The 22,202-nt window shown below is 43.2% G+C and overlaps 1 protein-coding gene across 1 annotated transcript in view; it reads right to left on the bottom strand.

Annotated features, from left to right (window-relative positions):
- The window catches only part of LOC311236669 (dual specificity testis-specific protein kinase 2-like), a 117,458-nt gene that overhangs the window by 53,311 nt on the left and 41,945 nt on the right, over nucleotides 1-22,202 (bottom strand). Inside the window, exons 3-4 of the mRNA XM_084324381.1 lie at nucleotides 1,968-2,056; nucleotides 991-1,095 (exon numbers count right to left, since the gene is read on the bottom strand). Of these exons, the coding sequence (XP_084180507.1) occupies nucleotides 991-1,095; nucleotides 1,968-2,056 (194 nt within the window). The remainder of the gene's footprint in view (nucleotides 1-990; nucleotides 1,096-1,967; nucleotides 2,057-22,202) is intronic.

A 22,202-nucleotide genomic window follows, 5' to 3' on the forward strand; every position in this document is an offset into this window, starting at 1 on the left:
ACAACTAGACAGTCAATACTCGTCTAAACCCACTCCTGCTCTATATAAAAAGTGTCTCCAGCTTCAATCCCAATATGATTTGCTGTCAACTATATGATTTGCTGTCTTCGTATATACTGCCAAGGGACTCTCGCCGGACCCAAACCAGGAGATGTGATCAATATTTCAGGCACGCCCCTCTCTTTACGTATTATCCAAGGGTCTTTCCTATGACCCTACCCACAGTACGAACATCTTTTAGACATCTGTAACAGGTTTTTTCTATCAATAATATAAATATTTGCGTGTCTGTATGTACAGCCCACCCTGGTATAGATATACAGACGTAACACTATCCTAAATCTACCCTGGTATTAACATTTATACATACTATATCTGCCCTGGCATAATATACAGAATATAACTCTGTCCTCAGTCTACAAATATAACTCTATCCTGGGTCTATCCTGGTATAAATAAACAGAACACATCTATCTCAGCCTATAAGGCTCGTCTATCCATAAATGTAGACTAAACAAAAATCCAGAATCTAGAAATATGCAAATATATTTTAATCTCATATATTACTCCCATATTACTCATTGTATTATACTCCCTGGTGAAGACTCTCTGGAGTCAAAAAGTGTTGAATATCCATGTTTGAATAAAGTATTTTTAATGTACACTCAGAGTGCCTTGAATTCCTTTCAGACTGCCAACCATTGCTATGGACTTCCATTAAGCCAAGTAAGCTGGACAGCCTCTGTATTTAATCGTATAGTGAATATTCTTTACATCAACAATACTATCATTATATTTGTATGATAACATAATATAACACTCCCTATTTATTCTTCACAGTCCGACACTGTTGGAGAGAGCAGCTCCACTGGATAATGTTAAGTGCCTTGCTCAGGGGCACTTCAGCAGTGGGTACTGAGGGAGACTGTTATTCATCCATTCACCACCACCACCACCATCACTATCTAGTAAGTATATTCTCACGAGTACCTTGTAAACCTTGGAGAAGAAGCCACTTCCAATCAGCTCAGCACTGAAGTCCTCCCAGAACTCCAGCTTCCGGACGGCCGTACGCAGCCTCTGCCAGCGTTCCTCCTGCGGGTCAGAACACATGGGATCCATTACAGCCTGCCGGTTCCCTGAGGAATCCATGCTCCAGCAACACTTAAAGGGGAATGCCACCCATTTTAAGAATTCACATGTGTTCTTGCAGTGCCCCAGGATGGTTCAGTCAGTATTTGTGAACACACACAACTCTCTCCTGAAGATAGAAATCAGAGACAGGAAATTATACTCTATTAAGAGTATATACTAATATACTAATATGGGTGGCATTCTCCTTTAAATGTAGTAGTACATCAGGAAGGCACAGCACTTGCATGAAAAATATGCCGTTTCGGACTTGCTGACCCTCTCCAGAAAGATGAATGAATCCGATGAAGGTCAGCCAGACTGAAATGTCATATGTTGTTTTTATTATAGAGTTTATTTTTAGAGTGTTGTGCCTCCCTCCCTCCTGATCTGCTGCAAATTGTAATCTGTTACCAGGGCAGGAAACGCATGTCTTTATCCACCAGACATTTTCTTCAGTCTAGCAGCCCAATTGAATTATCATTGTTTACCTACCAAACTGTCTTAATAGCACAGACAAACCCACCAGCCACCGTCTGAGCGTTTAGAAAAGTGCAGAATAAAAGTATTGCTTTTCTGAGTACAAACCTGTTTCCCCCCAAAAGTATCTTCCGCTGATTAGAGGAACAGTTTTCTTTAACAGTTTTCTCACAAATTGTTACAGATTACAGTTATCAATTTTGGTTATGAGTGACACTGTTCCATCTAGTCAAGGTTCAAGTCAGGTCAAGTGTATACAACCCAGCAAAAACTACCACTAAATCTTAACAGGACAAACCAAAGCCAACAGCAGGACACTTTAGAGAGAGATGAACCTTAACCTGGTATTGGGTTACCTGGCAGTAGGTGTCTGAAGCCTCCTCCCCCAGGGTGGGACTGCTGGGCTCAGGACTCACATCCTCCTCACACATCTTGGATAGGTCGTCTGGAGAGAGAGAGAGAGAGAGAGAGAGAGAGAGAGAGAGAGAGAGAGAGAGAGAGAGAGAGAGAGAGAGAGAGAGAGAGAGAGAGAGAGAGAGAGAGAGAGAGAGAGAGAGAGGCAGAGAGAGAGAGATACAGAGAGAGAAAGAGATACAGAGAGAGAAAGAGATACAGAGAGATAGAGAGAGATAGAGAGAGAGAGAGAGAGAGAGAGAGAGAGAGAGAGAGAGAGAGAGAGAGAGAGAGAGAGAGAGAGAGAGAGAGAGAGAGAGAGAGAGAGAGAGAGAGAGGGGGAGTCACACAAGGTTAGGGCTGAGTTTTACACTTGACCGTCAAGTCATTCAGAATGACAGTGTCTCTACTCAGCTGTTCATACCAGTTTCCTTTATGAGGGTATCTGTGCAATCTGGGAAATCAGGCGCTCGCAAGTGGGTGTCGTTCAGGAATAGAATTGTGTCATAAAGTGTTGATAGCAGTAGATCAGTGCAGACAGACACATGTCATGTGATTCAATAGAGAAAAGCAGTAGAGAAAAGAATAGGGGTAATGCTGAGATACACATGTAGAAAACAATAGAGATACTGTAGGAAGGTGGTCTTTGGTAGTGGGGTTATTATCAGTAGAATCCCCAAAACAAGAGTTTAGTTTAGTTTAGTTTAGTTTAGTTTAGTTTAGATATACAAAAAACAAAAACTAAAATGTTAAGAGATCAGTGCCAAAAGCAGAGGCAAGATACCCAAACAGGCCTATGCGAGGCCTCCACTTGCTTCAGAAAATACATTAAACAAAAACATTAGCTTAGCTTTCTATTAGCTCATATTGAAGACAATGAAAAAACAGTCTTAAACATCACAGAAAGAAATACTGACAAAAAAAATGTATTGCATTATTTTGATAGTCATTCCAATGAATTACACCTTTGTATTTGAAAGAGAATTTGCCATAGAAGGTGTGGTAAAATGGAGGGTGGAGATGGGATGACTGCCGTGTGTTCTGGCTGTGAACCTGTGAATTTATCTGGAAATAATTTAAGAGAGGACCAAGGCACTCTTCCATTTAGATTAATAATGCCTTTATTGATTTGGCATGAACTCATTGATACTCATAATCCGTCCCTGATGAAGGCACATGGCTGAAACGCATCAGTTATTTTTTCTAGGCTCAAGGGAACCCTGCCAGATTAATTCTGGATGGGGAAGGATCTCTCACACCTTCACTGTATTTATCTCTAAAATATAAAGTGTTGGAGGTTAACTAACACTTCAGGAGAGACGCTTCAGCAGAGATGCTTCAGCAGAGACGCTTCAGCAGAGCAGAGATGCTTCAGCAGAGACACTTCAGCAGAGACGCTTCAGCAGAGATGCTTCAGCAGAGACACTTCAGCAGAGATGCTTCAGCAGAGATGCTTCAGCATAGACGCTTCAGCAGAGATGCTTCAGCAGAGACGCTTCAGCAGAGACGCTTCAGCAGAGATGCTTCAGCAGAGACACTTCAGCAGAGATGCTTCAGCAGAGACACTTCAGCAGAGATGCTTCAGCAGAGACACTTCAGCAGAGACACTTCAGCAGAGATGCTTCAGCAGAGACACTTCAGCAGAGATGCTTCAGCAGAGATGCTTCAGCAGAGACACTTCAGCAGAGACACTTCAGCAGAGATGCTTCAGCAGAGACACTTCAGCAGAGATGCTTCAGCAGAGACACTTCCACAGAGATGGAAAACATTTTGAGATGAAAAGCCAGTGGATTTCTATCTAATGACGAGATGTCGTCTGCATTTGGAATCCTTCAAAGAAATTTACCCTTTTTTGATTTCACAGGCTTTCATGTCAGGTAACATTGATATATATCTGCATGTCTAATTTGTCTACATTGCAGGTGGAAGAGTAGAAACTTGTCAATAACAAAGTGGAAAATAAAGAGACAACGTGATATCTGAATTTCAGCGAAGCACCTTTCACATCCCCCGCTTCATCTCTCCTCCTCTCTCCTCCTCTCCTCCCCCCCTTCCTCTCTCCTCCTCTCCTCCTCTCCTCCCCCCTTCCTCTCTCCTCCTCAAGGGGATTACTAAAAGAACACTTGGCTTGACTTGACTTGACTTGTATTCTCATGATGAGCTCACTGGCCATGGTTGTCATTTAATGATAATCACCTGTTGTTTGCAGACCAAGATGTCTCCAATTAAATACTATGAGTATTAAATACACAGTTCTAGGTATTTGAGCTCTGATCATGGTATGAGACCTACAGTAAACATGCAAGCTCGTACAAGCCTGTACTTTATACTGTACAGAACAAGCTCACACTTTATATTGTACAGAACAAGCTCATACGTTATACTGTACACAGAATAAGCTCATACTTTATACTGTACAGAACAAGCTCACACTTAATACTGTACAGAACAAGCTCATACTTTATACTGTACAGAACAAGCACAAATTTGCTAACACAAATGTGTATTAACACCACAATTCTTTTTAATGTATAACACTCATGGACATCTGTTGTTGCCTATTGGGATTTGCCATGTTGTGATTTTTTTTAAACATATTTATTTTATGCTAAATGCAGTACCTTTGTTTTTCTGGACATTGTTTGTAATTTTGGTTATTTATTTTATATAATAAACATACATTTGTATAAAGCAAACATATCTGTCCACTCCCATGTTGATAAGAGTATTAAAACACTTGAGAAATAACCCTCTAAGGTACATTTTGAACAGATAATACATTTTGTGACAGCCCTCAAGTAGATGTGACATCACACAGTACTTTGCTCTGGAAAAAACAAATACCGTCAAATATCCTTATAACAGTCCCAAAATAAAAATGTAAAATAGTGATATCATATTTCGACCACATGGCCCAGCCCCAGTAGTCCATTCAGTAGAAAGCTACATACTGTACCACTTTCCAGTAACAACCTAGAGACCCATCCCCTCAACTACCACCACATAGCTGACTCAATGACTGACTGACCACCTCACACCATAAAGCACCACATCCACAACAGCCCTCCAAACAGATCACCCAGGCTGCCAGATTCATGAAGACATTCTTTGTGCAGACAAACAACACAAAACATTCTCACGTCTAAACAGCTCTCCCACCCCTTTGACGTCATGCGCTAACAGGAGAACATTTGCCAAGCGCCAAGCCAGAATTTCACGGTGGAGTGAGAAGGTAGAATCATAAGATGGATATCTTCACGGGAAGGTGTTATGACAAATCTACAGCATGGCGGGCTGAGGCAGGGAGCCAACAGAGAGGACAGAGAGAGAGAGAGGGGGGGGGGGGTGTTTGTATGGATGTGTGTGCGTAGTGGGTACGTACATCCATCCGTGTGTGTGTGTGTGTGTGTGTGCGTGTGTGTGTGAGTGAGAGAAAGAGGGACAGAGGCAGATAAACAGTGAGAGAGAGAATGTTTGTGTGGATCTGTGTGCGTGCGTAGTGCATACATACATCCATCCATGTGTTTTGTATACGTGCATGTATGCGTGTGTGTTTATGTGCGTGTGCGTGTGTGTGTGTGTGTGTGTGTGTGCGTGAACATCTGATGGTCAACTGAACAGCAGGTAAACACAGGCCTCTGTATCACATGCTAGCTATAGTCAACCTGACCCTGGACTAGACCTCACACAAACACATTCTCTATCACTGGGGGCCCCTACTGACAACACTGAAGTATTGTGCTGTATGCACGTGTGATGTGGTGTATATACCGCACGTGTGATGTGGTGTATATACTATGTGGTGTATATACCGCACATGTCATGTAGTGTATATACCGCACGTGTGATGTGGTGTATATACCGCACGTGTCATGTAGTGTATATACCGCACGTGTCATGTAGTGTATATACTGCACGTGTCATGTGGTGTATATACTGCACACATGTGATGTGGTGTATATACTGCACGTGTCATGTGGTGTATATACTGCACGTGTCATGTGGTGTATATACTGCACACGTGTGATGTGGTGTATATACTGCACGTGTCATGTGGTGTATATACTGTACACGTGTGATGTGGTGTATATACTATGTGGTGTATATACTGCACGTGTGATGTGGTGTATATACCGCACGTGTCATGTGGTGTATATACCGCATGTGTGATGTGGTGTATATACCGCACGTGTGATGTGGTGTATATACTATGTGGTGTATATACTGCACGTGTGATGTGGTGTATATACCGCACGTGTCATGTGGTGTATATACCGCATGTGTGATGTGGTGTATATACTGCACGTGTGATGTGGTGTATATACTATGTGGTGTATATACTGCACGTGTGATGTGGTGTATATACCGCACGTGTCATGTGGTGTATATACCGCATGTGTGATGTGGTGTATATACCGCACGTGTGATGTGGTGTATATACTATGTGGTGTATATACTGCACGTGTGATGTGGTGTATATACCGCACGTGTCATGTGGTGTATATACCGCATGTGTGATGTGGTGTATATACCGCACGTGTCATGTGGTGTATATACTGCACGTGTCATGTGGTGTATATACTGCACACGTGTGATGTGGTGTATATACTGCACGTGTCATGTGGTGTATATACTGTACACGTGTGATGTGGTGTATATACTATGTGGTGTATATACTGCACGTGTGATGTGGTGTATATACCGCACGTGTCATGTGGTGTATATACCGCACGTGTCATGTGGTGTATATACCGCATGTGTGATGTGGTGTATATACCGCACGTGTGATGTGGTGTATATACTATGTGGTGTATATACTGCACGTGTGATGTGGTGTATATACCGCACGTGTCATGTGGTGTATATACCGCATGTGTGATGTGGTGTATATACCGCACGTGTGATGTGGTGTATATACTATGTGGTGTATATACTGCACGTGTGATGTGGTGTATATACTGCACGTGTCATGTGGTGTATATACCGCATGTGTGATGTGGTGTATATACCGCACGTGTGATGTGGTGTATATACTATGTGGTGTATATACTGCACGTGTGATGTGGTGTATATACTGCACGTGTCATGTGGTGTATATACTGCACGTGTGATGTGGTGTATATACTATGTGGTGTATATACTGCACGTGTGATGTGGTGTATATACTATGTGGTGTATATACTGCACGTGTGATGTGGTGTATATACTATGTGGTGTATATACCGCACATGTGATGTGGTGTATATACTGCACGTGTCATGTGGTGTACTGTATATACTAGGGATGCACCGAATGGGAAATTCTTGGCCGAAACCGATACCGAAAATAGGAAACAGTTGGCCGAAAACCGAATGCCGAAAGGCCGAAAATGATTAATATAAATATATATATGTTTTTTTTTTTAAGCTACCTGATTATGGCAAAAGACATGATTATGGCTAAACTTAACTTAAATAATATTAATAATCACTATTATGGGCCCATAAAACATTTATTCAGCACTTTTGAATGCATACATTAATTCCAGACTGTTAAGACTAAAAGACTACAACGATTGATGACGACTTCCTGTCCTTGCATTTCCATTTCCGGTTTAACGATACATTTTCAACAACAGATTGCTGCTAATTAAACACTTCATTTAAACTGAGTAACGTTAACGTTATGTCGAGTTCATACGTGTAGTGTAGTATGAACTCGTCATAACGTTAACATTACTCAGTGTCCACTGTTGCTGCCACCGTTGCGTCGCAGATGGATGGTACACTGTTAGCTCCGTAGCTAATCCGCTCCTAGACTACTGATAGCAGTACCGTTAACGTCGGAGCTGATCAATACTCAGTTTTTTTCTAATTTAGTTTAGAACCGGGTTTCGGGGGGCATCCCTACTCCCAAGAGGAGTTAGTTATCACAGGCTGTAGAATGCAGGAAGAGCTGCCAAGCTGCTCACGTTACATGTTGCGCATGCTACCGGTATGTCTGTAGTCGTGTTTTGATGACGTCATCACAACAACACGTTATTTGACTTTCGGTCATATATTTTCGGTGCTAAAACCCTTTCGGCCAAAAGCCGAAAGAGCCGTTTTAACATCCCTAGTATATACCGCATGTGTCATGTGGTGTATATACTGCACACGTGTCATGTGGTGTATATACCGCACACGTGTGATGTGGTGTATGTACTGCACACGTGTAATGTGGTGTATATACCACACGTGTAATGTGGTGTATATACCACACGTGTAATGTGGTGTATATACCACACGTGTAATGTGGTGTATATACTGCACACGTGTAATGTGGTGTATATACCACACGTGTAATGTGGTGTATATACCACGCGTGTAATGTGGTGTATATACTGCACATGTGTAATGTGGTGTATATACCACACGTGTAATGTGGTGTATATACCACACGTGTAATGTGGTGTATATACTGCACACGTGTAATGTGGTGTATATACTGCACACGTGTAATGTGGTGTATATACCACTCGTGTAATGTGGTGTATATACTGCACACGTGTAATGTGGTGTATATACCACGCGTGTAATGTGGTGTATATACCACGTGTGTAATGTGGTGTATATACCACGTGTGATGTGGTGTATATACCACGCGTGTAATGTGGTGTAGTGGGTTACGTGGTGTGTATACTGTCATCATACCACCATACAGGTTCATAGTATTAAGGCTGATACTCCTAATGCTTAGAAAAGTATTATATTGGGGCGGCTGGGTGGCGCAGCGGACATTGCGCTCGTCACCAATGCAAGAGACACCGGGTTCAAATCCGGCTGTCGGCGTTGCCTCCGGCTTGGGCCGGCCGTCATACTGGCTCAATTGGCAGAGTTAGGGGGTGGAAGTCGATGGGTGGTAATCTGGACGTTGTGGACAGCGACTCCTACAGGTTGGTTGCGGACGCCTGCACAGCAGAGACAGGAAATAGCGGGGGTAGTGTGAGCCTCCCACACGTTACACCTCGCCAATGAGAGTCCGCGCTGGCAGGTGAAAAGATGTGACAGGCTGCCTCCTCGTGTACCGGAGGGGCCACGTGATGCAAGGCTTCTATCCTCCCTACGACCGACCTGTGGGGGGCATATGCGAGCAACATTCAAGACAGGGGAGGGGAGAATTGAAAACAGCTAAATTGGGATGGGAGAAAAATACAAAATAAGGAGAAAAAGCTCCGGAGCCTCCCCCTCCGCTGGTCATCGACGACCACCCGGCCTACATCGTCCGGCTTCCAATACCTGGTTGACTGGGAGGGCTACGGCCCAGAGGAGCGCAGCTGTGTCTCCCGCGGGATGATCCTGGATCATGACCTCATCCGGGATTTCCATCAGGCCAACCCTGGCAAGCCTGGAGGGTCGCCAGGGGGCGCCCGTAGAGGCGGGGGGGGTTCTGTTGTAATCACAGCAAGAGCCTTCCTCACTCCTCCTCATCCTCCCTCCACATTCTCCACACACCTTATTCACTCATCCTCATCCTCTACCACACTCTCGCACGCTGCCAGCTCTCCACTCAACACAGCTGTCACTCATCCCCTCACCAACACAGCTGTCACTCATCCCCTCATCAGCCAGAAGATACTTCAGCTGGCGGATCCTGTTCCCTCTTCGTGGGAGTGTTAAACTACCTTCCAAGTAAGAAGACTGAACCTAAGCCTTGCTACCTGTACTCATTGATATTCCCTGACCTAACCTTTGTTCTCCGTATGCCCAGGACCTCCGCTCCAGTGTCCCTCCTACCCGGACATCCCATGCTGATTCTGCACAAGGAGTGCTCCTGCTCTCACCCCCGACACAGCCCTGTGTCTACATTCTCCCGTACTGCACAAGGAGTGCACCTGTCCTAACCCCAAGAACATTCTCCCGTACTGCACAAGGAGTGCACCTGTACTAACCCCCAAGAACATTTCTATACCTCTCTGTCGCACATTCCATCAGTCAAACTGTCTGCTTGGGGAAAACTACATTAAAATACCCTAAAACGCTCCATTCTCTCTCCTCCTGTGTTTGCTATTGGGCTCCGCCAAATCCCCTTCTCACAAGATCCCTCCCACAACCGAATTACTTTTTTTTCTGTCTGAATCAATCCGCCATACAGTAGATAGAAAAATGGAAGTATGAATAGCTTTTGAACTAATCCTCCAAAAAAGATAGTCAACTGGAATATGTTAGTTCATTACATACACATGGATTATGTAATTAATTTGTCATGACCCATTGTGAAACAAAAGAAAAATCATGGACAATACATTTTATTTTTTTTAATCGTCGATTTTTTTTGATTGATTGATTGATTGATTGATTGATTGGTTGATTGATTGATTGAGGCGGGGTGGGGTGGGGTAACTGTATTGGATTATCGACGAAACCTTACTTGGTCCCAAGAAAGGGGTCTCGCGTATTATTGGGTTAGGACATTTACTATACATTGGAGGGGGTTGGGTTAGGACATTTACAGGGGCCAGTTTCAAATTGCAGTCTCCCGTAGGTGCTCTCTTTTGGTTTTGAAAGTGGGTAGTGATTCACATTCCTTTACAGCTGTGGGTAGGGCGTTTAGTCAGGGCTCTACGCTAACCTTTTTCACTAGGGGCACAGGTGCTCCTAAATGAAAAAAGTTAGGAGCACACAAAGAAATTTAGGAGCACCCAAAAATATTTAGGAGCACAGTGAAAATATTTCAAGTAAAAGAGTTTTTTTTTTTCAAAAATATATGTATATTTGTACTGTGCGTGCATGTGTGTAAATTAGCTCTTGCTACAACCCTGCATGTTTACATTTTGTATTTTGTACTTGATGTTCATTAACATGTGCTGTCCCTATCAAATAAACTATCAAATCAAACTACTGCTACAAAAGTAACAGTCACTTAACTTTAGCTTTTGCCCCTTTTATGCATACAATGCCTATGTTTTGGCTGTGTTGCTCTTCTAGAGAAATAATCCTTTCAGGGTTGCCTATTGAAATACTGTACACCTCCAGTACAGAAACATTGTTTATGAGCGTGTCAGGTAGACCATTGATTGACAGTCGAGTCTGCCAATTACGTCACACCGCTTGCACTCCGGCCGCCCGGCGCTGCAGCTGGACCCTATTGCCCACCTCTGCTGTTCATAACACTAGCCAAGTTAGCTGTACACACAGATACACAGTGGGCCAGTGACTTTGGTGTAGTGGTGTAACAATGCATCGATCCTAAGGGGGAAATTCAACTGCATCGATTTGAAAATGTTAGAATCGATTATCGCAATTTGAATGTGTACACAGTGTTATGTTGTTATCATGTCCGTTACAGTCAACACAACGGCATACGCTACTGCATCAACGTTATGATTAACAAAGCAAGGCATTCGTTTTGTTGCATTAACGTTATATTACTATTGTTATCGCTAAATCTAGGTGTTCTAAAATATATTGCTATTGGTAAGACTAGAAGTTACATGTCTCGGGAAACTCTTGCATATCGCAATGGTGGCGTTTCAGGAAGTAAACAAGCCAAATAAGAGCTTCCGATTGGTCATTTGCTTTCTTTCTCTTGAAACCAGTCACGTCACTCTACTGTGATTGGACCGTTGGCTTGAGTGCAATGTGGGACTTGTAGTTTTTTAACGTTTCTCGCGGCGGAGAAAAAAAATACGAGAGGCTGTAATCTGTACTCGCACACCGTGCGCGTAATTGAGTTTTACGGTTCGCACACACATATTTTTAGGGGCATATGCGAGCAATTTGGTCGCACTGTAGAGCCCTGCGTTTAGTCCCTTGTTTGAGCCGAATCTGGGCTTAACATGGTTTGTGGAGCTCCCTCTGGTGTCTACTAGTGGATCTACTATTGGATCTACTTTCTCTGTGGATGGTTTTGTGAATAAATCTCCATTATGCTTCAATTACTGTGTTTATTGTATAGCAATAAGGTTGGGTGAATTCGGTCATTGTATAAACGCATTACATCACTTGAAGTCGTGTGTTATACAAATTAGATCATGCCTATGGGGGTCTAACGACCCTCGGCTGCGCCTCGGGCCTAAGAACCACCCATAGGCGTGATCTAATTTGTATAAAACACTCCGTCGCGTGATGTAATGCTTAATTATATTATATTATATTAGATAATAGATATGATTGTAACATTAGATAGTTGATATGTAAATATGAATTCCCTGGGTGCACTGTGATGCAATGTAAATTGTACTACTAATAAGATAAATTATGATGAATTTCTTTTATAACAATCTAATAAAAAATCTCTCTTAACATGCAACACATGTGGGCCCTTTTTAGGATGATTTGCGCACAGGCACTTTGGCGACCACTACTGGCTCGGGTGTGCATATTTTGTAATACAATATATATATTAGGGCTGGGCGATATGGAAAAAAATCATATCGCGATAACGATATGATAATGTTATCATATTTCTCGATATCGATAATTATCGAAATTGTTATAAGTATAAATAAATTAAAAAAAATATATAAACAACAGATGTATGTTTATTTTGCAGCAATTCTTTGTCATTGCCGCCATCTTTAGTGTTACATCCTCTCACACTCCAGTTCTCAGGCTGCAGCTGGTTTAAAAGCTAAAGTAAACCGGCTTCTCTGCTGGCTGTGGCTCCAGGGGAGTTGAACAGTTCTCGCTCTGCTAGTTTATTTTCGATCTTTTGGCGCTTTTTTTGGTGGACAAACCACCGCACATGTGCACCGTGACTCGTGACTGGAGTCTAGTTCTGCTAGCACACATAGCCTACTGTGTACAGACGGTTTCAAACTGTATTTTAAATTAGAAAGCAAACAAAATAAATGGACAAGAGAAAAATAAATCTCAATTTGGTCAGTATTGTCATTTGGACAAGCAAAGCCATTACTTTAAGTTGCAGGCAAGAAAGACAAGTCTGTCCACTGTCTCTGCAGGTCACAAAAAAAATATATCGCCCAGCCCTAATATATATATCGAATTGAAGCCCCATTTGTTGCCTGTCGATAGCCCTTTCAGGTGACAAAATCCGTTCAGCGGTTCTCAATATTTGCGGCTTGTGCAAAGTACACGGTATTGCGCAAAATACCACTCCCGACTCTTGGGGCTCTAGTTCCGTCAATCATTTGGCGATCTCGAAAATGATTGTGGAGGGTTGTAGCCAATGAGTGTGGCTTTCCAATGATACCCAGGGACGCGGGAAGTCCGCGGGAAGTGGGGGTGCTGAGATATCGATCGTTTTTGATTAATCTTTTTTTTTATATAATTTTTTATTTATTTTTTATAAAATATATATATTATATAATTATACTTGTAGTTGTATTGTCTGCGAGACATCGCCACCACGCAACACGTCAAAATGCTCGCTATCTGCAAACAGCTCCACTGTCTGTCACGTCATAACCAACACTCTCGTTCACTAGAGGATACTATGATGAATTGAAAATGGGGGACCCTGATGTAAACAAGACGAAAGTCTTTCTCTGGTCTGCATCCCCTTAACAGTTGTATGTACTGTATTGAGCTGTACTGTACTGTACCCATTCTGCAATCTGTTAATAAACTTTTCAATCAAACTTTTCAATCAAAACCGCTGCCCAACTCCGCGCTCTGAGCGTGCGAGACAAACAATGTAACCGTTCTGATCACAGCCCAGCTTACCCCACCTGGCTGTTGCGCCCTCCCTCTGCAATTCGTTCCCCGCATACATGATCGCCGACATGCAAAAGGTCTTCGACCAGACGACCACCCTCCCGGGGGCTCGGATAGTTCTGCTGGCTTGTTCATATATTCCTTTACTGCGAATTCAGCGTCCCAAACCTATCCCAGGCAGGGCGCAGCCGTTGTGTCTATTTTTTTACCAACGGATTTCCAGTTCCGCGTTGACGCTTCCAGGCCGCGTCTATTCGAATCCCAACCGGTTCATGCGTCGGCTACACGCTGTTAATAACACTGCATTATTGAGACAGCGCCCCTATGACGATCTGAATGAATTCCAAGAGTAGGGTAAATCTGCAGTGCCGCTTCGCTCTGTGACATGAGTAGCCTCGGTTACAAATTTGGAATAAAATCCAAAACAACCTTGCAGTTGCAGTTACACTCCCATCCAGCAGGGGGTGCTGCAGCCCCTGCCGCACCCCCCCCCCTTCCAGCGTCCTTGATGATACCCCAACTGAGGATGTACGAATCAGGGATCTAGGTGAAAAATTAACAAGCGAAAACAGTAAGAGAAAAAACACTGAATAAATTGAAGTCTATGAGAAAACTGAGCTTTTCTTTTGTACACAGTTTACCAAAATCACTCCTAATCACTCATTTCTGAACAGATCTTTATGAAATGTGGACATGTACTACATAAGGCTTCAGGCTATGGATCTCGGGAGCCATACAAATTTCTGGGGAAATACTACTTCTGGAATACTAACTACTACAGAAGAACTTGAATAACAAGTTTTTCTACAACTCAAGTTCAGAACTATGTTACTCTATTTCATTAGCACTAAAAGTGATCTTTCTTTATTGTATCATAAACTTCAGAATGTTATCTTTCAAAAGAGACCAGGCTCATGCATGTGCTATAAGTATAAAGTATAGTGTGTGTGTGTGTGTGTGTGTGTGTGTGTGTGTGTGTGTGTGTGTGTGTGTGTGTGTGTGTGTGTGTGTGTGTGTGTGTGTGTGTGTGTGTGTGTGTGTGTGTGTGTGTGTGTGTGTGTGTGTGTGTGCTCATGTGTACTTGTGAGTGGAGAGTTCAGTGTTCAGTGTTCTGATGGCCTGGGGGAAGAAGCTGAGCCGGAGTCTCTCTGTTCTCACAGCGTGTGTACGTAGGCGCTTGCCTGACCGCAGCAACTTGAACAGGCTGTTGTTGGGGTGGTGGGGGTCTTTCATTATTCTGCAGGCTCTGGATTTGCACCTCCTGTTATATAAGTCCTGCAGGGGTGGTAGTGCAATACCCGTAGTACGCTCTGCTGAGCGCACCACTGTCTGGAGTGCCTTCCTGTCCTGTGCCGTGCTGTTTCCAAACCAGGCAGTGATGTTTCCAGTCAGAATGTTCTCTACAGCCCCGGAATAGAAGGAGTGGAGTATCTTCCCCGATACTCTGAACTTCCTTAGCTGTCTCAGGTGATAGAGGCACTGTGTCGTCCGCAAACTTCACTATGGAGTTGGAGCTGAACCTGGCCACACAGTCATGTGTGTACAGTGAATACAGCAGGGGGCTCAGAACGCAGCCCTGGGGTGACCCGATACTCAGGGTGATTTTGCTGGAGGTATGACCCCCCACCCTGACCGCCTGGGGCCTGTCACTTAGAAAGTCGGCCCTCATTTATCAACGTTGCGTACGCACAGATATGTGCGTAACCCGTGCGTACGATAATTTCTAAGCAAAGTGTGTGACTTATCAATTTGAACGTGAACTTGACTTTGTGCGTATATTTACGCTCAGCTCAGGGCATGCGTACCTGGCGCCCGGCGGTAGAATATGGATACTGCATACGGACGGCATAATGCTCTCATCAGTTTCATGCATTAGTTTCAACGCAGAAATAAGCTTTCGTTCATTAGTTTGACTGACGTGTTCTGTATGACCCCCGTAATTCATTATAGTTAATTGTAAAATAGCAACAGTAGTGTAATTATGGTCAAAACCCTATAAATAGCATTTTGAATAATAGGTCTTTCCTTCTGAATGAATGCAGCATGGTTTATATATAGCGTTATCAGAATATACGGGGTGTACTGACTGCGCTCCGCGTAACTCAACTCGTTATTATTTTGCGCATAGATTGCAGAAATACGGGAACGTTTTGATAAATATTTAAAAGGCTTTGCCATTGTTAAACGAAACAAGTGGAATTTCGAAGCTGTAAGCAGAATACAAGTCATATGAACACCCACAATATAGTGGTCTTCCCCCTTCCTACTGTATAAGAAATAATTAAAAACGCATTGCAACGAGAACAGAGGTTATTTGTTGAGGTTATGTGTATACAAAACCCTTGCAATAAATGTGTCTTAAATGAATGAAAAGCATACATGCTCTGGATACAGGTAGCATATATCGTGTGGGTGATATGACTTGTATTCTGCTTGCAGCTTCAAAATTCCACTTATTTCGTTTTGTGTCAAAGCCTTTTAAATATAAATCAAAACATTCCCGTATTTCTGCAATCTATGCGCAAAATAATAACGAGTTGAGTTCTAACAAAGAACGTATTACATGCTGGGTAGGCTGATAGAGTAAACTGTAAATGAAATAGCTTATAACATTATAAAGGATAGGGTCTTCCCAACCTTTATTCCCCAGAGCCCCACGATTCCTGGGAGACATATAGGAATATGATATGATATATTATATATGCGCAAGTTACTGTTGCATAATGTAGGCTATGGCTGCTATTATATGTAATTCATATAGGCTACCTAATACCGACAACAAAATAGATTGTATGCCTCTACAAATCATATTATACCCAATTGTAGCCAATCGAACAAAACTAATAAAGGCATTCATATTCCAGCATGGTTATAATGACACACCAACGCCAAACAGTGGTTAACGAACAGTCTTTATTAGTATTTTGAGCTGTCCAGGCAGAATTGCAGCAATGGTCTTAGGGAGTCATTGATATCTGACATCACCGTATACAAGTCCGCCAGCCTTTTATTTATCCCATAACACGGGTTGTGTCTTCTTGGTTCCGTGAACAATCTCCCTCGTGGAGTTTCTCATAGTTTGCTTGGGTCAGTCCATTATTTCACATCCCATGGGGGGTGTTTCATTACCATATATGGATAATCATGCACGAGCATTGACGGTAAGAACAAATGGTATTTATCAACACGGAGGAGCGTATGACCCGTGTATGCACGGTTGATATATCCTGATATTTCTGTGCGTACACACATTCAAAATTATGTGCTTAAGTATGAAAATAGAACACTTTCTAAGAATTGTTGATAAATGAGGGCCCGCTCATGGCAGAGCTCAGACCCAGATCTATCAGCTTGTCAACCAGTCTGGTGGGGACTATGGTGTTGAAAGCTGAACTATAGTCAATGAACAGCAATCTCACATTGAAGAGACACACACAGAGAGCTTTTAGCATGAAGAGACACACACAGAGAGTTTGAAGAGACACAAGCAGAGAGCTTTTAGCTTGAAGAGACACACACAGCTTTTAGCTTGAAGAGACACACACAGAGAGTTTGAAGAGACACAAGCAGAGAGCTTTTAGCTTGAAGAGACACACACAGCTTTTAGCTTGAAGAGACACATGCAAAGAGCTTTTAGCTTGAAGAGACACATGCAAAGAGCTTTTAGCTTGAAGAGACACATGCAAAGAGCTTTTAGCTTGAAGAGACACACACAGAGAGCTTTTAGCTTAAAGAGACATACAGAGAGTTATGTCACTTTAAATAATGGAAGTCACTTTAAAGGAAGGAGGTATTGTATAGTATAGTTTAGATACATTAAGTAAATATTTAATAAAAAAAAATGTATTGTATAGTAGTGTACATAGGAACCAGTTTCTCAGGAACGTATCATGTATTTTTTTAATCATGCATATCTTGTGTCTTACCTATTTTTCTATGCCTATTTTTATTATTGTATTTTGCACAATCGATGCAGGCATGACCACCCGCATTTCACTGTATGCCCTGGTATGTATGTGACAAATAAACCTCTTGATTCTTGATTCAAGCTAAACGCTCTCTGTGTGTGTCTCTTCAAGCTAAACGCTCTCTGTGTGTGTCTCTTCAAGCTAAACGCTCTCTGTGTGTGTCTCTTCAAGCTAAACGCTCTCTGTGTGTCTCTTCAAGCTAAACGCTCTCTGTGTGTCTCTTCAAGCTAAACGCTCTCTGTGTGTCTCTTCAAGCTAAACGCTCTGTGTGTGTCTCTTCAAGCTAAACGCTCTGTGTGTGTCTCTTCAAGCTAAACGCTCTGTGTGTCTCTTCAAGCTAAAATCTCTCTGTGTGTCTCTTCAAGCTAAAATCTCTCTGTGTGTGTCTCTTCAAGCTAAACGCTCTCTGTGTGTCTCTTCAAGCTAAACGCTCTCTGTGTGTGTCTCTTCGCGCTAAAAGCTCTCTGTGTGTCTCTTCAAGCTAAAAGCTCTCTGTGTGTCTCTTCAAGCTAAACGCTCTGTGTGTGTCTCTTCAAGCTAAACGATCTGTGTGTGTCTCTTCAAGCTAAACGCTCTCTGTGTGTCTCTTCAAGCTAAACGCTCTCTGTGTGTCTCTTCAAGCTAAACGCTCTCTGTGTGTCTCTTCAAGCTAAAAGCTCTCTGTGTGTCTCTTCAAGCTAAACGCTCTCTGTGTGTCTCTTCAAGCTAAAAGCTCTCTGTGTGTCTCTTCAAGCTAAACGCTCTCTGTGTGTCTCTTCAAGCTAAAAGCTCTCTGTGTGTCTCTTCAAGCTAAAAGCTCTCTGTGTGTCTCTTCAAGCTAAAAGCTCTCTGTGTGTCTCTTCAAGCTAAACGCTCTGTGTGTCTCTTCAAGCTAAACGCTCTGTGTGTGTCTCTTCAAGCTAAACGCTCTGTGTGTGTCTCTTCAAGCTAAAATCTCTCTGTGTGTCTCTTCAAGCTAAAAGCTCTCTGCGTGTCTCTTCAAGCTAAAAGCTCTCTGCGTGTCTCAAGCTAAACGCTCTGTGTGTGTCTCTTCAAGCTAAACGCTCTGTGTGTGTCTCTTCAAGCTAAAATCTCTCTGTGTGTCTCTTCAAGCTAAAAGCTCTCTGCGTGTCTCTTCAAGCTAAAAGCTCTCTGCGTGTCTCTTCAAGCTAAAAGCTCTCTGCGTGTCTCTTCAAGCTAAAAGCTCTCTGCGTGCGCCTCTTCGAGCTAAAAGCTCTTAATGTGGCAAACTGTTCCTCTCTTGCTCTCCGGAGGACTGCACCTGCATGAAGGCGGGGGTGAGGCAGCAAACACATGGTAGCAGTGCTGAGCCAGTTCTATTTGGGTCGTTGGTTGGATGGTTTACACTGGCGTGCAACACCTTGTTTATAGCCTCCATACAGTTTGACACAAAGACACAGACCATAGTGAGATCATAGGGGAGATCATCGCCTTGCTCCCGGCCTGTGTGAACTCACTGTATGCACGTGCATGTGCATCTGTGTTTACTGAATGTGTGTATGTGTGCATGTGTGTGTATACTGTATCTGTGTGGAATGCATGTATGCAAGTGTGTGTGTGTGTGTGTGTGTGTGTGTGTGTGTGTGTGTGTGTGTGTGTGTGTGTGTGTGTGTGTGTGTGTGTGTGTGTGTGTGTGTGTGTGTGTGTGTGTGTGTGTGATTGTGTTTCCTCCTTTGTAAAGCCCTTCAAAGTACATGGTTCATCTAACAGATGATAGACATGCTGCTTTGTCTGTGTGGAAATGAACATGCTAGGGCACACTAGAGGCTGTGTGTGTGTGTGTGTGTGTGTGTGTGTGTGTGTGTGTGTGTGTGTGTGTGTGTGTGTGTGTGTGTGTGTGTGTGTGTGTGTGTGTGTGTGTGTGTGTGTGTGTGTGTGTGTGTGTGTGTGTGTGTGTGTGTGCGTGTGTGTGTGTGTCTCTTTGCATGTGTGTGCGTGTGTGTGTGCGTGTGTGTGTGTCTCTTTGCGTTTGTATGTGTGTGTGTCTGTCTGTGTCTGTGTCTGTGTGTGCGTGCGTGCGTGCGTGCGTGCGTGCGTGTGTGTGTGTGTGTGTGTGTCCAATTGTCAGCTGACCACATCCTGGTCTCTGAATATCTCATTGCATTTACATTGTTTATGTTCCTTGTCTGTGGCCATAAATACATTCTTCTGTATGTCTGTGAAAGTGTTTACTGTATAATGTATCCGGACTGGAATTCATGCTATGCGCTTGAGAAAGTGGGTGTGTATGTGTGCGTGTGCATGTGAGTCTGTGTGTGAGTGTGTGTGTGTGTGAGTGTGTGTGAGTGTGCGTGAGCACCATGATGATATGTATTATGTTGTTAATAACATAATATCTTTCATCAAGTACAGGTTAACATACTTGTGTCACATAATGGAGTATATTACATCACAGTGACATGAAATTATCTCTCCCACTGTCTGTCTTTCTCTCTCTGTCCCATTCTGTCTGTCTTTCTCTGTCTTCCACTCTCTGTCTGTCTGTCTTTCTCTCTCTTCCACTGTCTGTCTGTCTTTCTCTCTCTTCCACTGTCTGTCTGTCTTTCTCTCTCTTCCACTGTCTGTCTGTCTTTCTCTCTCTTCCACTGTCTGTCTGTCTTTCTCTCTCTTCCACTGTCTGTCTGTCTCTCTCTCTTCCACCCGCTTTGGTTGTTATTTCTCTCACACTCTTATCATTGCAGTATAGCACAGTGATCAACATGGATCTAATGGTGTACATTGCAGTGTAGCACTTTCAGAACAAGAATCTTCATTTCCGCACGAAGATCTCCGTTTATCAAGCCATCTGCATCACTACCCTGCTCTACAATTGTGAATCCTGGGTAACTTACAGCCGCCACATCAGGGCCCTAGAGCAGTTCAACATATGCTGCCTTCAGCGCATCCTGGGAACTACCTGGCATGATCGTGTGCCTCATACTGAAGTACTCTCAAAGACCAACTGTAGGAGTATTGAGGCAACCATCACCCAGCACCAGCTACGATGGCTGGGCCATGTAGTAAGGATGCCCTCAAACCAGCTGCCTCGCAGAGTGCTATATGGCCATTGGCCAACTACATCATGGTCGACGATCTGCTGGAGGGCAGAAGAAGCGCTATAAAGACCAACTGAAGACCACGTTAAGGAAGTGCAGAATCAGACCTGAGGCCCTGGAGGATGCTGCTGCTGACCATCGGCAATGCCTGGATGGGACCCGTATGATGGAGAAGGAAATGACAGCCAGGAGACAGGAGAGGAGAGTCAGGAGGAATACACCTGCAGCTCCTGTTACCACTACCACAACATTTACATGTCCTACCTGCAATAGGACTTGTAGATCCAGGATAGGACTATACAGCCATCAAAGGACTCATCGTTAGAAGTGGACGTCATCATTATTGTGGGGATTGAGAGGTGGGAGGGGGGGGGGGGGCGTTTGATGTTTCATGTTGATGTCCCAGTGCTAATTAACATTAACACAAAACAATTACCACCAACCATAGTTGTGTGGCATTAAAGTATCCTGTATCTTGTATCATCGGACTTCGATGGACAACCATAAGCAGCAAGCAAGTAGCACAGTGAGCAGCCTGGATCTAATGATGTCATGTTGTTATCATTGCAGTGTAGCACAGTGAGCAGCATGGATCTAATGATGTCATGTTGTTATCATTGCAGTGTAGCACAGTGAGCAACATGGATCTAATGATGTCATTGTGAGGATTCGCCTGTTCCCTGAACTTTTCCCTGTCTACTCTCCCTCACCAGCCCCCACCCTTGCGTAGGGCTGGGCGATATGGCCTAAATATGATATCACGATATTTTCTGACCTTTCGGCGATACACGATACGCATCACGATGTTTTTCTTTTTTTCCCCAAACAATTCATTATGAGGCTTACCAAGACAGTACATTAAAGACAAAATAAAATACCCATGCATTTAGCATTTTTATATTATATATTAGATTTAGATTATTGGATTATTAGATTATATATTGCATATATTTAGCAATGAGATATTATATGACTTAGATATGAAATATGATGAATTGAAAATGGGGGACCCTGATGTAAACAAGACGAAAGTCTTTCTCTGGTCTGCATCCTCCAGTCCACTGTTGACTGTTGTTGTATTGAGCTGTACTGTATTGTACCCATGCTGCAATCTGTTAATAACGTTTTCATTCATTCAGTCGGCAAACGGAATCATTTTGATTGACAGTCGCGTCTGCCAATTACGTCACATCGCTTGCACCCGCCCTGCTGTTCTTAGCACCAATCGGCAAGCGTGTATTCATTTTTTACTTCCGCCATTGGAGAGCTCAATGACAACAACAATGGCAGCGGTAGCTCGCCGCGGCCGACGTTTAGCTTTTAGCTCCGCAGAATGACTAAACGACTGGAGGCATAATGATTTTACTGCAACGGATGTTATAATAAAAGCCTTTCCATACATCTGTCTGATTGAAAACGTTATTAACAGACCGCAGAATGGGCACAACTGAGTCAGCACGGGCTGAGATATGAACGACTAATGCTTGCTATATCTAGGTCGACCTCGTCGTTGCTATGTAAATACACTGATGTTATTGAAAGTGTAACTATATAACGTT

This window comes from Notolepis coatsorum, assembly GCF_963971535.1.
Source record: "Notolepis coatsorum genome assembly, chromosome: 11".
NCBI classification, from domain to species: domain Eukaryota; kingdom Metazoa; phylum Chordata; class Actinopteri; order Aulopiformes; family Paralepididae; genus Notolepis; species Notolepis coatsorum.